At 38.6% G+C, this 13,559-nt stretch overlaps 1 protein-coding gene across 1 annotated transcript; it reads left to right on the top strand.

Annotated features, from left to right (window-relative positions):
- Window positions 1–6,095: 6,095 nt before the first annotated feature.
- LOC124711875 (protein lethal(2)essential for life-like) lies at window positions 6,096–8,113 on the top strand. The gene is made up of 4 exons (XM_047242114.1): window positions 6,096–6,172; window positions 6,438–6,656; window positions 6,814–7,035; window positions 7,849–8,113. The coding sequence occupies exons 2-4, from the start codon at window positions 6,438–6,440 to the stop codon at window positions 7,951–7,953; spliced, it is 546 nt and encodes a 181-aa protein (XP_047098070.1). The 5' UTR covers window positions 6,096–6,172; the 3' UTR covers window positions 7,954–8,113.
- Window positions 8,114–13,559: the final 5,446 nt, after the last annotated feature.

The raw sequence follows: 13,559 nt of genomic DNA, 5'->3' as shown, positions 1-13,559 counted from the left end.
CTTCCCCCTCCCCGGGCAGTGTTGCAGTGAATGTTCGCAAAGAGGGACACTCTGAAAGTCTTGGCGGGAATCCCTCACAGAAATTTCTGGCAATGTCTCGACCGACGGCGACGTTCTTGCTCAAATAGCCCCTTGAATATAGCAGCAGATTCCATAACAAAACAGAATTGTGGCTACTTTACGACGGTTTGAGACTGCTTTGCATACAGAGATAGGAAAGGAAATATCTGAATAATGACTTAGGGTATGAAAAATAGTATTATTAATATTGTTACTACTTGAAGCCATTTTCCTGAGTTGATATTTCAATTATGTTTACCCTGTAGATAACAACGAATGTTATCCGTCTTTAGCAAGTGAATGCTTGCGTTCGTTTTAACCAAACAGTTTCACCTACTTATATGAGGCGTCACCAGTGGTCCATGAAATGAAAGAAAATCATTTTATTTTAGATATTAAGTTATGAGAAAGATAGTGTCTCCTATCACCACATTTCAATTGTTAACTAATTTCAATTATGGGGTTGTGGTTCAGAATAGGAAACACAGAAGTACAGTAAGTGATAAATCACAACCTATGCAGGATGTTTCAGGATGACAGTTTAAAAATTTGGGTAGATGTTCCTTACACCAAAACAAGAAAGAAACGTCCAGTAAACGTGCGCTCTAAAATGCATTTGCTCATTCTCGATATTGTGAACCACAGCTCTTCTATTGCAAATACTTTGCTTTCCATATTTTGAGAGGAGGTACTATTGATCAAAACAAGAAAAAAACGTGGCTCTAAAATGAATACTTCAAGAGTTATGAGCACTTGTTCATCTTCGCTACAGTGAAACTCATCTCTTCTACTCAACTAGTGCTCATAACTCTTAAGGTATGCATTTTACAACCCATGTTTATGGGCATTTTTTCTTGTTTTGCTCCACACCACCTCCTCCCAATATGTGGAAAGCAAAGAGCTTGCATTAGAAGAGATGTGGTCCACAGAATCCAGGATGAAAAGTCCTCATAGTTCATAGGTATCCGTTTCAGAGCCCATGTTTACTGGCATTTTTTTCTTGTTTTGGTGTAAGGAACCTGTCCCCAAATTTTGAAAACGTCATTCAGAAACATCCTATACATAGGAGAGAGCGACGTTGTATCATCCGACCCAACACCAAGATTTGCATTTTCCTTCATTTCCCCAAATCAGTTGATGCGATGCGTGAGACTGTTGTTGAATGAGACCACGTTGCCTCTTATACCACCATCCCTTCCCTACTCAGCCAGTGTAGCATCTCTAGTAACCTAGATGGGACGTTATCCTGAAACTCTCTAGAATGCTCCTTTTATAAGCAATGAGAACAATAAATAACAACCTCATTTTTCTGTAAAAGTTTTATTTTTTGTGTTCAGTAACTTGCAACATAGTGCGTAGTAATCAGTGGGAGGCTAAGGTAATTGCTGAGTGGACATACAGAAACCCACCACCGACCAGCAAGCAGCGACAGTAGTTAATTATTATGGACAGTACGATGTAAGGCCACGCTAGACTTCGAATGGCTTGCAAGTGAACGATGAGTGGTGAGAAATACGAGGAACAAGCAATCATTATCACTATGATTGAAAAGATAATTGTGTTGCTTACTGAAATAGCGTAACCATGTTGTTTGTTGTTATGACAGCATGTTGAATACTGCTTCTAGCAGATGTATTAACAGTTAAGTTTTTGTAATTCTGTGGTTGTCATTATCATTTTAGTGTTGTCATGAGATGGACAGATGGCTTCTTGATGTATTTACGTCTACCTTTTGAAGATTCCGCATTTTTTATGTATTTGCTGTGCTAGTTCTATGCGGAAGGCAAAGACACTTAATTTGGAGGCATGATCTTATTTTCTCTTTTTTTTCTCATGTCATTCGAATAACAGATACATTTTTGGATCAAAGATTGGCTCGATTATTTAAACAAGATCACACTCGTTAACTGCAAACTTGACAAGCATGCATAATCATGCACTCTGTGCAAGCACTGTAGTGTAATTTTGCGCAAGCATTCGAACTTCCGAAGCCGCTTGAGGCTTGATCGATTTTCGCAGCGTGCAGATGCTTGAAATTTGTACTGACAATATGCAGGCTTGTACAAACAAATGTCAGTTGTGATGCAGTCTTTGTAGAAGCACTACATCGTGTGATGTGAGCGCAAGTCAGCTGCTAATTACTAGAAAAGTTTATGCGAGTATTTGAAACTCAGCCTTGTTTCCAAATGAATAATTTGAAAGCGTATTATGGTAAAGCAAAGAGAGATATTGCATGTGTTATACCTTCAACAAAATGCATAGAATTGGATCATGTCTCAAACATAAAGCAGACATGTTGTTAATAAAAAGATTGATTCTCCCAGTACCAACGGCATGAGGGGAAAAATAAGGTACTGAAGACAACACTCATGTTTTACATGTGTGTATAGTTTCAAGAGAGTTAAATGGAAAGTCTACCACAATAAGGCAAAGAGATTTGTTGCATACGTTATATTCTTAACAAAATGCGTAGCGATGGATCATGTCTCAGCCAGACATGTCGTTATTAAAGACATTGCTGCTCCCGCAGTCAACTACACGAGGGAAAAACGAAGGAATTAATCGAGTAGGAAGAGACGAGGTATAGCAGATCAGTCAACACTCTTGTTTTACTGATGTGTGTAGATGAGATGATGTTTAATAGCCCCTTCACCTCGTGAGAAATCGGAATGCCACTGCCCGTCTTTCGTGTATTGTTTTAGCTTACCTTTTGATTCTGTCCTGTTTTTCAGTTAATGCTGTTGTGAGTGATATTTTTCTGTATTGATGCTGAAATAATCGTACTAGTCGTGGATATATCTTCCACTCATAGAGTAACTTAATGTGAAAATAAGTTTTTCGTTTCATGAACCACATCTCGTTGCTTTTCCCGTATCACAAGGTGAAACCTATCAGGATGTGCAAAGAATCATTCTCGCAATTCTACGAATTCGAAAAGCAAATTAATGATTGTTTGAGTGCGTTTGTTGAGCTTTACATGAGTGGCAGCCATAATATTGTATTCTCTACCAAACAGTTATTCTTATTTTCAGGAACGGTGTTCTACTAACTACTAGAAATAATCCACCTGAAAGTGTTAGATGTAAATGGTAGGCGCTCTCGTATTTAAGCCTACACACGTAGTGTGGGGTGCATGTAAACAAACCGGCGTGGCATGCCCCTCTTCGAACGACGTTACTCCCGCCGTTGCTGTCCCCTCCCCTTGCTCCACACCGGCGTGTTTGCCGGAACGCACGCCGCGTCACCCGAAGGCTCTAGATCGGTGCACTGCTGCCAACGTCACCAGCGCCGAGTCACTAAACGCGCTATTTTCGAATTCGGGATTTCGCCCAGCAGCTTTTAATACCGGATCTGTTGAATGGTGTCCAGCTGCCTGCAACATGTACACCCTTGCAAACGGACTGTGCCAATATCCAGAGCAAGAAAACTAATAATTGTATCGTTAAATCGACTCTGTTCTCATAGACAGATGGTTCAAAATAAATACTACACCCCGAAAGCTGAACTGATGTTTAAGGAAACAAAACAAAATCAGCTTCTTTTCTTATCTTAGAGCGTCATATATCGTCTTTGTACATAGACTTATTCTGTGAGTAACGTGTTGTATATCTTTTCCACCCACTCCTTGCAGTTTTAAGCGCTGAAATTAGCGTGCTGATTGAAAATAATTGCAAATGCCCTTTTGCTTTGCTGAAGATTGTCCGTTTTCTTGATAGCAGTTTGTTGTCTACAGTGTTAAAGAAGTGAGAAAGATTTAAAGTTTAACGACATTAAAGAGAGGACATAGGCTTGAAAGGCGAAAGGAAATCAACTGTGTGTTTATCAAGCAGCTAAACTGGAATTTGCGTTACCAGTTCAGAGAAATCACGGAAAATCTAATCTAGATGGCTGGAAGTGGATTTGAATCGCTGTCTTTCGAGTTCGAGTCCTGTGTATTAACAATATGCCACTTCAATCACTTCTGTAACATTATTCTATTTTTAAAAATTCACCAAACTTTCTCTATTATAACACCGGTACTGTTTTCACATGCGGGTGTCTGCAATTCATTTCATGAACAAAGATCCTATATAACCACGTTTGTATACCATCCAAAATAAAGACATGTTGCTTAACCATAAATGTTAGTTCGTTAGCTCTGACTTCTGTCGGTTGGCAAGGTGGAAGTCTTTGGCTTCTGAAAAATTCACTAAAGTCAAAATCGGCAATCAAAATGGTTTGGCATTGCCAGCAATACGTTTACACGATTTTCACCTGAAATATGAATGAGATTTTAGTCGGTTCCGACATTTAATCGCATGCATAGTGTAATTCCTATATTGTCAAAGATAATAATGGCATGTATTTGCTGAAAAAAATTCTATGTTTACTGCCAAGATATATACAAGGCTAGAAATGCCAGACGTTAGTAGAGAACTGCAAGATAGTTCTGTAATGTAAACTTTCTCGCTGTACACGTTGTTATAAGGGCATTCAGTAGATAATTATCGTATGGCAGTAACACGAACTTTGCGCGGCAGTTGTATAGTATTTAGCATCTAGTTTGCTCCACAAAATAACTCTACCTTAATCAAGTGCGCAATCGAAATTTCAGCAAACCCACGCACTAAAGGATAATTTACTGACTCTCTTTATTAACTTGCTCTATATTTGACCTACAAATTAAGGGTGAACAAGCGTTATGACGTGCATGAAATATATTACCATGACTTTCATAATCTGAGTCTAAACTATTGATACCGTAACATTATTTAAGTAGGAAAAAGTACTGAAGTCGGTTTACGTATTAAAACTGTCTCCGTCACCCAAAGTGCTTAACGAACAAATTACGCCTAGGCACACTCATCTCATAGTTAATGCAGTCTAACATAGGTAATTTGATTTCCTGTTTGTGATTATATGCTACATGAGAGGAAACGCAGATGCCAGCCCAAAACTCGAATAACTGTGTCACTTATTTACGTAAAAACTGTTTTATAATCTACAAACAACGTATATCAAAACAAAATTGCATCATTCTACAGTCCACTGAAGATACCTTAAAGTAAAAGGCGAAACGCGTCTGGAACATATAAAATATATTGCAGCAAGAAAAAGGCCTTTTTTATTTACGAAACGAATATTTATGAAGTTCTTTAGTATCAGAACAGCAAACAGCTGATAACTGCCAGAAAACAAATGAACAAAACTCGATCGCTGTGGTTTTAAATTACGATAGCGACCCATTTTTCAGCCACACAAATTCATACATACATGGTACATGCAGCGTTTTTTCATAAAAAAAAATCGTAGTTTCATAAGAAACTTAACCGGAATTCAGACGTCGTAATAGACCTGTTGTGGTGTCACCGCCAGACACCACACTTGCTTGGTGGTAGCTTTAAATCGGCCGCGGTCCATTAGTACATGTCGGACCGGCGTGTCGCCACTGTCAGGGATCGCAGACCGAGCGCCACCACAAGGCAGGTCTCGAGAGACTGACTAGCACTCACCCCAGTTGTACGGACGACGTAGCTAGCGATGCACACTGAAGAAGCCTCGCTCATTTGCAGAGCAGATAGTTAGAATAGCCTTCAGCTAAGTCCGTAGCTACGACCTAGCAAGGCGCCATTAGTAACATTGCATGTATCTATGGAGTCTCACTTATATCGTCAATAGCGATGTACCAAGGATGGATTAAAGTTAAGTATTCCAGAAGCTACGTACTTTTCTTTATAGCATTCATTACGTATCCTGTTACAGACCTATCTCTTGCCTGCGTCAACTAAACGCGTGCCTTTCGGCTACTTCCGTGGCATGGCTGTCTTGCTACGCCACAACACCTGTATGATTCAAACTCGTATGCAGATCGGCGTGATCAGACGATGTTATCACTTAAAGAGCGTCTGCTTGTGACTCGAAATATCTGGAAGGCGCGCGCCAGTTTCAGACGCCGCTACCGCTCGCTCCAAACGTGTAAGTCACTTTCATTCGCACGATGTTGGTAGCACTGGCATGAGCATGTATATAAACCGTAGCGCGGGCTCGCGAAGCACAGTTTACCGCAGAGACACAGTGTGTTTGACGAGTGCGAGTGTTATCGAAGATACCGCAGCGTTTTCTCGCGTGAAAGGTAAGTGTTCAAGTGAAATGTGTTTTTTGCGATGGTGTTATGTATTGTGTACTCGCTGAGTTTGAATGAAATAATGTTGGTGATCTGATTTATAGATCAGGCATATTTATCATGAGGGTTTGTGCACTATATGGCTACAGAAAGTTCCGGCACCAGAAATTTTGTGACCTGCAGTTACGTAACACAGTTTTTCTTTTCCGACTATTATTGTTATTATTGTGTTAGTATATTACAAGTGACTTAAATCGCTCCGTTATTGTTGCAGATGGCTTTGACACCGATGATCCGCCACTTGTTGGACGATGTTGACCGTCAGATGTCATTATTTGACCAGAATTTCGGCTTGGGATTGACACACGACGACTTGCTTTTCCCTCGTCTGTCTGTTGTTCCTGCTCTGTCTGGTTACTACAGACCATGGCGTCATTTGGCAGCTCGTAACTCCGGCGTGTCTACCATCCAGAACAACAAAGATGGGTTCAAGGTAAGTGAATGTCACGTTTTAACATAACGCTGTTTTGAGCTGCTATATTCGCAGTGTCCAAGAAAGAAAAATAAGTATTGCTAGTTCTGCGCTTAATGGGTAGACCAATACAGAAAAGTTACCGCTGGCGGACCTTACGAGACTGTTCTCGTTGCAGGTTAATCTAGACGTCCAGCAGTTCAAACCGGAGGAACTGACGGTAAAGGTAGTGGGCGACAGCGTGGTGGTAGAAGCAAAACACGAAGAGCGTCAAGATGAGCATGGTTACATATCGCGCCACATGCAGCGTCGTTATTTGCTGCCGAAGGACGTAGTGGCCGAACAGGTGCAGACGCAACTGTCATCAGACGGAGTCCTCACAATCACGGCACCAAAGAAGGTATGTATCAGAAGATGACGTTGATAAACTAACAGTAAATTATAGTTCATATTTGCTTGCAGAACTGTATGTAGAAGTTTCTGTAGCACGTAAGTGGAGTGATAACGATAATTTGGCGTGTGAACCAGTGAGTAGTCTTCTGCTCCAGAAGTCTCATACAGAGAATTGGGTGACCTTGTAGTGGAAGTGCTTGTAGAGGAAACATTTGTAAGAGCCTATAGGTAGCAATTGGTAGTAATCTGCAAGTGAGAGGTATGATACTGTTTACAAGGCAAACATGATCATCAGGCAAACAGATGAACATTGATGCAATGTTGTAGATCTGGGACGGATCCATATTGATTGCAACAGATTTCAGGGTAGTTCGAAGAGTAGCAGCAAAATATCTGTTAATTTTGAGTGGTGTGGTGGTGTCACTGGCACAAAAACACCGAGATGGGGCATCTGCAAACTGTAGGAAAAATGTAGGTCAAATATGCTTAGGGCATACAATAAATTACTGAGCATATATTTTGTTTCTGGGTTATTGGCGACTTGATCTGGAGTAAGAGAGTGGGAAGTGATAAGTAAACTTAACATGCAGTCCAAAGTATTCGAGGTGGTGTAAATTCTTTAATTATATAGTGGTAAATGAATAAGATTATATGTGAATATTATAGAAGCAGTGCATTGTGTCAAATATTCACACAACCATGAAAGCTTCATATTAACAAAGAAAAATTATATGGCAGAGAGAGACTCATTTTTACTCCAGAGACCCATAAACTAGTGTTAAATCTGGACACTAATTTGATTTTTTTTTCTTGTTTTCAGGCTCTCCCTCCAGCAGAAGGCGGTGAGCGTGTGGTACAAGTTGTGCAGACCGGTGCTCCAGCAGTTACCAACCAGCAGCAGGGAGGAGAGAAGATGGAGCAGTGAATAATGCATTGCTGGTGTAAAAACTTATGGATTATTTGTTTTGTATTGTCATTGTACTCTCAAGAAATTTAACACTTCATTTTTCTGCTTCTCGTGATGAATGTGTTATGTATGTGAAAGACTGCATTTAGCGATTTTTGAATCGCTTTAATTTTCTGTAAGTGTAAAGCAAATTTTCGTGCACAACTGTTCGAAGAATGCATTTTGTGTACCGTTTGTAGTTATGCATAATTGTCACAATTGTAAGACTGATAGTATTTGTATTGATGTTCAATAAACATTTTCTATGTTAAGTTTTGTATCTTTTATTTTAAACCTCCTCTCATTCTAGTAATTGTGACTTTGCTGTGATGACAGGATCTTGGCTATTGCACAGGGCTAGATGGAAACCTATTTAAAACTGAACAATTTAACTGAAATGTTTATTATAATGAAAGATTACTCTCCCATTAAAAGGAGTGTAATATATTACTAATTATTATGGGTGCTGAGAGACGATATGCACAAACTGTTGCAATGAGATGAATAATAAAATCTGATCACTTTAGCCACTGGTACGACATTTTACATTAAATTTGAATTGCTACAAAAACTGTCTGTGGTGTTTAACTTATTTTCACTAATCTGTAACTATGTTAAGGTAACATGTCTCTACTCATCTAGGAAAGAAAATTGCCCAATAATTGAATAATTATTGTAACAGACTGTCCTACACACTTAACAACTATGTTTTGTTTGGGCTTAAAAGAGTATCAATTACAAAATTACACTTTTTGCTGTAGCCACAGCAGTCACTTGGCCTGTATTTTGAGGCTTAAATTGTTTAGTATAATAATGGTTTTATACCCTGTAAACTGTCAACATTTGTATTTTTCATTGTGTGGTAGTAATAAGTCCTTATCAGACTCTGTGGATAGTTGCAGTTGCAAGCCCACACAAATGCAAAAGTTCACTTAACAGTTGGGTTGGCCAAGTATAATATACCATCTTGACATTAAAGTTGGCAATAATATTAGTTTTCCCTGCTTTTTTGTGGTTTTCACTTGTAGTGATGGCTAAAGTATAGGAAAGAAAGTGACAAATCACTGTTATTTGAATTCTCATGCTCCAGTAATCGGACACCCTCACCTCATCCCTGTGTGCAAAATACAGCATGTAGTTTTTTTTATGCTTTCATTTCCACTAATGGTGTTCACTGGTATTAAATCTTTATTTCTGTTTTAGTAAGTGGATATATTTTCCTTTCTCATTGTTCCTAATTCATAGAATTACTCTCTTTTTTCCTTTCAAGACTAAAGAATGGGATTTTTTGTCATAGTTATTGAATGGAACTAATTACGCAGTTCAGCTGCCAGTAATGTTGCACTAAACATGAAAACAATATGTGAGTGTTTGGCTAAAGAACTGTACGAATTCTACTGTTATAACAATGGTGCTGATTCCCTGTATTCTACAGGTAGTTTATCTCTCTAATGAGATCTATTGCACAACATGTGTAAATTAATAAATATCAGTATAGATTTATGAGAAACGTGTCACAAATATTCACTGTAAAATTATTTGCAGTAATGTTTTATATGCTCTCTGCCTGAGGTAACTGTGATGGACCCACACAATTTTTCTCTGCGGGTGCTGATGGCCTCATGGTGTGGTGCCCTAAAACATTATTATTATTATTATTATTATTATTATTATTATTATTATTATTTCTTTCTTTTCTCAGATGTTATGTCTGGTCAAAAATGGAAAGCGACGCGGACCTTGATCAAGCGTGACTTCCTTTTAACTGTACGGTATGTGTTATATTGCATTTAGGAACTTTCGGGTGATTGAACATGTATCAATAATTACGGATTTCTGTAGTTGTATATATAAGTTTGGATGTAGCTGTATTGCATTGATGTACTGGTGGATGTTGTGTGGTATGACTCCTGTAGTTGATAGAATAATTGGTATAATGTCAACTTTATCCTGATGCGACATGTCCTTGACTTCCTCAGCCAGTTGGATGTATTTTTCAATTTTTACTTCTGTTTTCTTTTGTATATTTGTTGTATTGGGTATGGATATTTCGATTAGTTGTGTTAATTTCTCCTTTTTTTGGTGAGTATGATGTCAGATTTGTTATGTGGTGCTGTTTTATTATTGTTTATTATTATTATTTTTTATTATTCCCATTTAAGAGAGCATTTGAACTTGAATTCCTTTATGATGATAGTTTATGTTTTGTTTATTATTAATATTATTTCCCCAAGTCAATATTAACTTGGAGGGTTCACAGAAATATGAGGCACCTGTCAACATAATGCTGACTGAAACTTTGTACAACCACAAAGCTTTACCAGGTGATGGCACTCTGCCTCATGAAGGAGACCCTTTATGGATATGGGATCAATCAAGAAATACATTAACAAATAGAAGCAGATGTTAGTAATGGGGTCAGTAATTAACTATTGTTAAACTGTGATGTAGATTTTCTATTTGCACAGTGGAGGCTCAATGTACTAAGCAGCTGCTATTAATCTGCAACTAGTTACTTATTTTTTTGTAGGATTCTGTGGGTATTTATCAAGGGAAGCAGTTATATGACTATTCAGTCCTTGATTCTATATGAGCAAATAATTTGAAGAAAGAAGAGAGAATCAGAAATTGGGGTGATTTACTTTCGAATTTTTAAGGATTGACAATTTTGCCCTTGACATCTGCTTAGCTATGAATGTTAGACAAGGAGTTAGTCTACTTGGAAATTAGTATTCTGATATGCGTTGTGTCTGTGGAAATCACAGTTCATTTAAAATTAATATACTTTTTGTTAATAACAGATGACAAGAAGGAATTAATGTACTAGCCTTCTTCTGGGTCTGCTGATATGCTTTATCTGTGTGGAGTTGCTTATATTTTGTCATTGCTGCTCAATGAGTATGACATTTTGTCATAATTTTAAAAAGTTGTCGTTAGGACTGATCACTTGATGTGGACGGAGTGGGAACTTCATTATAATAGGTTACTATGCTCCTTACTGAACATAATAGTTTTATGGCTCACATTTGCGGAATAAATATTTACTTCACCTGTGGTGCCACGGGAGTTAATTCAATAAGGCTTGCCTGTAGTGAGGATGAGTGTAGGGTGGGCTGCATCCTGGGCTGTGGGTGACCTGCCTTTCTTTTTTAATCTTCCCTAACATATCTTTCTCTCCTCCCTAATGAAGGACTATTTGTTCAGAAAGCTAGACAGTGTGTCACTTTTACTGTTATATGTACGTATCAGCAGTACTACACATTTTGGCTACTGAAGGTGAGTAATGACCAGCAATTTCTTCTCATAATTTTTAGTTTTGTCAATTGAATTTTCCTTTGATACAAAGAATACACAATTGCAAAACCTATATACAATCTGCTTATGACATAAATAATACAAGACCATCAGAGGCACTATCAGGTATAGGAATACAATGTAGCGGATGGTTTAGAAATAGCCTGAAAAGCTTGTAAAGGTGTTGCAGGGTAGGCTGCACTGAGAAATACTTGTTACTAAAAAAATTTGATATATTACACTGTTTCTAAGTGAATTAGCAATTAAGTTAGCCAGTCAGGCCATTGCGCACACAAATTCAAGCAGTTGCCAGAGATGGTGATGTGTTCTTTGTTTCGTTTCCTAAAACCGAAAAAGAGAGAAATACAATAACTGGATGTAGTAAGGATTGAGCCCAAGCCAAGGCCGAGCTGTCTCTTGCATTATCATCATTGTTTTTTTCTGAACAATTATTTCTCAGAACAACCAATCCTGCAACACCGTTACAAGTATTTCACTGTTCATGACCACCCTATATGAAGGGCAACAAAAAGTTTCTATATGAAGGCACTGCTGTGGTGTATATGGAACATAGTTTCTCTGATATGGGTATATAAGCACTGACATATGGGCAAGGATTCACGTGGCATTCATGTCTTTCCAGCATGTGTGCAATAAATGCAAACTATGGCGACTTTATTACCAAATGCATCCATACAGGACCAATGGGTTGCTATTCTTTTCTTGGTTGCTGAAGGATGAACACTAGTAGACAGCTATCAGAGAATGAAGAATGTGTGTGATGCAGCACATCTGTTGCGAACCAACTGCAACAATGGTGCTGCTCTTGGCAGTGCACACCCCCATGACTCAAATGTCATAACACAGGAGTTACAGCAACTTAAGTGGGAGACACTCAAGCACCCACCCTATGGTAGTAATCTCTCCTCGTGGGGTTATCAGACCTTCGGTCCTGTGAAAAAGCCTTAAAGTGTTGATAATTCCTGTTGAACGAGGAGGTGCAGCAGGCAGTTACGGTCTTCTTCATGCAGCAATGCATATTTTCAACTTGGTGCATCAGTGGGATAGCTGCCTCAATGCTCATGGTGATTTTTTCTGATTGGCATACTGATTCAGGACTGTACAGCGTTGAAACAGAAACTTTTTGAAACAGCTAAACAGGTTAATGTCTTTCGTCTACTCCCTCACCTTGTTCTGAAAAACCCCACCATAGAGGAGAGCCTTTCATCATAATGAAGACATAATTAGTAACAAACATACATGTGTGACCAACACCAAATACAATTAATAGGGTTAATAGGGGACACAGAACGTATACAAAAAGGGCTGCACAGATGGTCACAGTTTTGTTAGACACCTAGAGAGCCTAATGGAAAAACTGAAAGACCTAAAATGGCAGATGATTGAACACAGATGTAAACTGTCTTGTGAAAGTCTACTTACAAAGTTTCACGATGCGAAATTTTTGGAGGATTAATGTGGGTTTCAGAGTACTTTACTCATAGCAGAATTTACCTTCATGTATCTGATTAATACGTGTTTCTCATATTCATACTATTCTTTATGAGGCATCAAACGTTCAGCACCAGTATTATTCGTTGATAAGTACATCGTGATAATGTTGCAATGCAAACATGAGAAATAGTGTTTGTGTAACAAACTATATGCAAATATACTGAGTGGACCAGTGATGTCAATGAAGATTTTCCCAGTATCCTACCAATGAAACCAAGTCTGCCACCTGTTTTACCTATTACATATTCCTCCACTTGAAATGATTTTCAAAACCTCAGCTGCACTCTATAGCTCTTGAGAGTGGAAGTTTTTATGGAATAAACTTTGCAGCTCAGGTATTAGAGGAACTTTAGAGGCATGTTTTTGAGCATGCAAATATCTATAAGAGCAACACGTAACTTCTGGAGGATTAATTTGGATTAGGGCACTTGTCGCAGTTACATTTAGTTGGACCTGTTTTCTTGAGTAATAAGCATTTCTCACATTCATGCTGTTTGTACCACACACGCCTCTCCATTATTCTTTGTTGACAAACATACTGTGATAATGCAGCAAGGTGAAGAACACTGCTTGAACAACACACTGTATACGAGGGCACAGGTTCTCTTCTGTATCCTCCTCCCTCACAACCTTCAGGGAATGTATGCAAGGAGAATACTCAGGAAGTCTTAGCACTTGTATGACTCCCCTCTACTTCCCGGAAAGTAGAGTATAGAGTTTTTATTCATGTAGTGAGAGGTGAGAGGATAAACATCGATTAGCTGGAATACAATAAG

Source organism: Schistocerca piceifrons, chromosome 8 (genome assembly GCF_021461385.2).
Source record: "Schistocerca piceifrons isolate TAMUIC-IGC-003096 chromosome 8, iqSchPice1.1, whole genome shotgun sequence".
Taxonomy (NCBI): domain Eukaryota; kingdom Metazoa; phylum Arthropoda; class Insecta; order Orthoptera; family Acrididae; genus Schistocerca; species Schistocerca piceifrons.
This window is presented reverse-complemented; position numbering and strand designations above follow the sequence as displayed.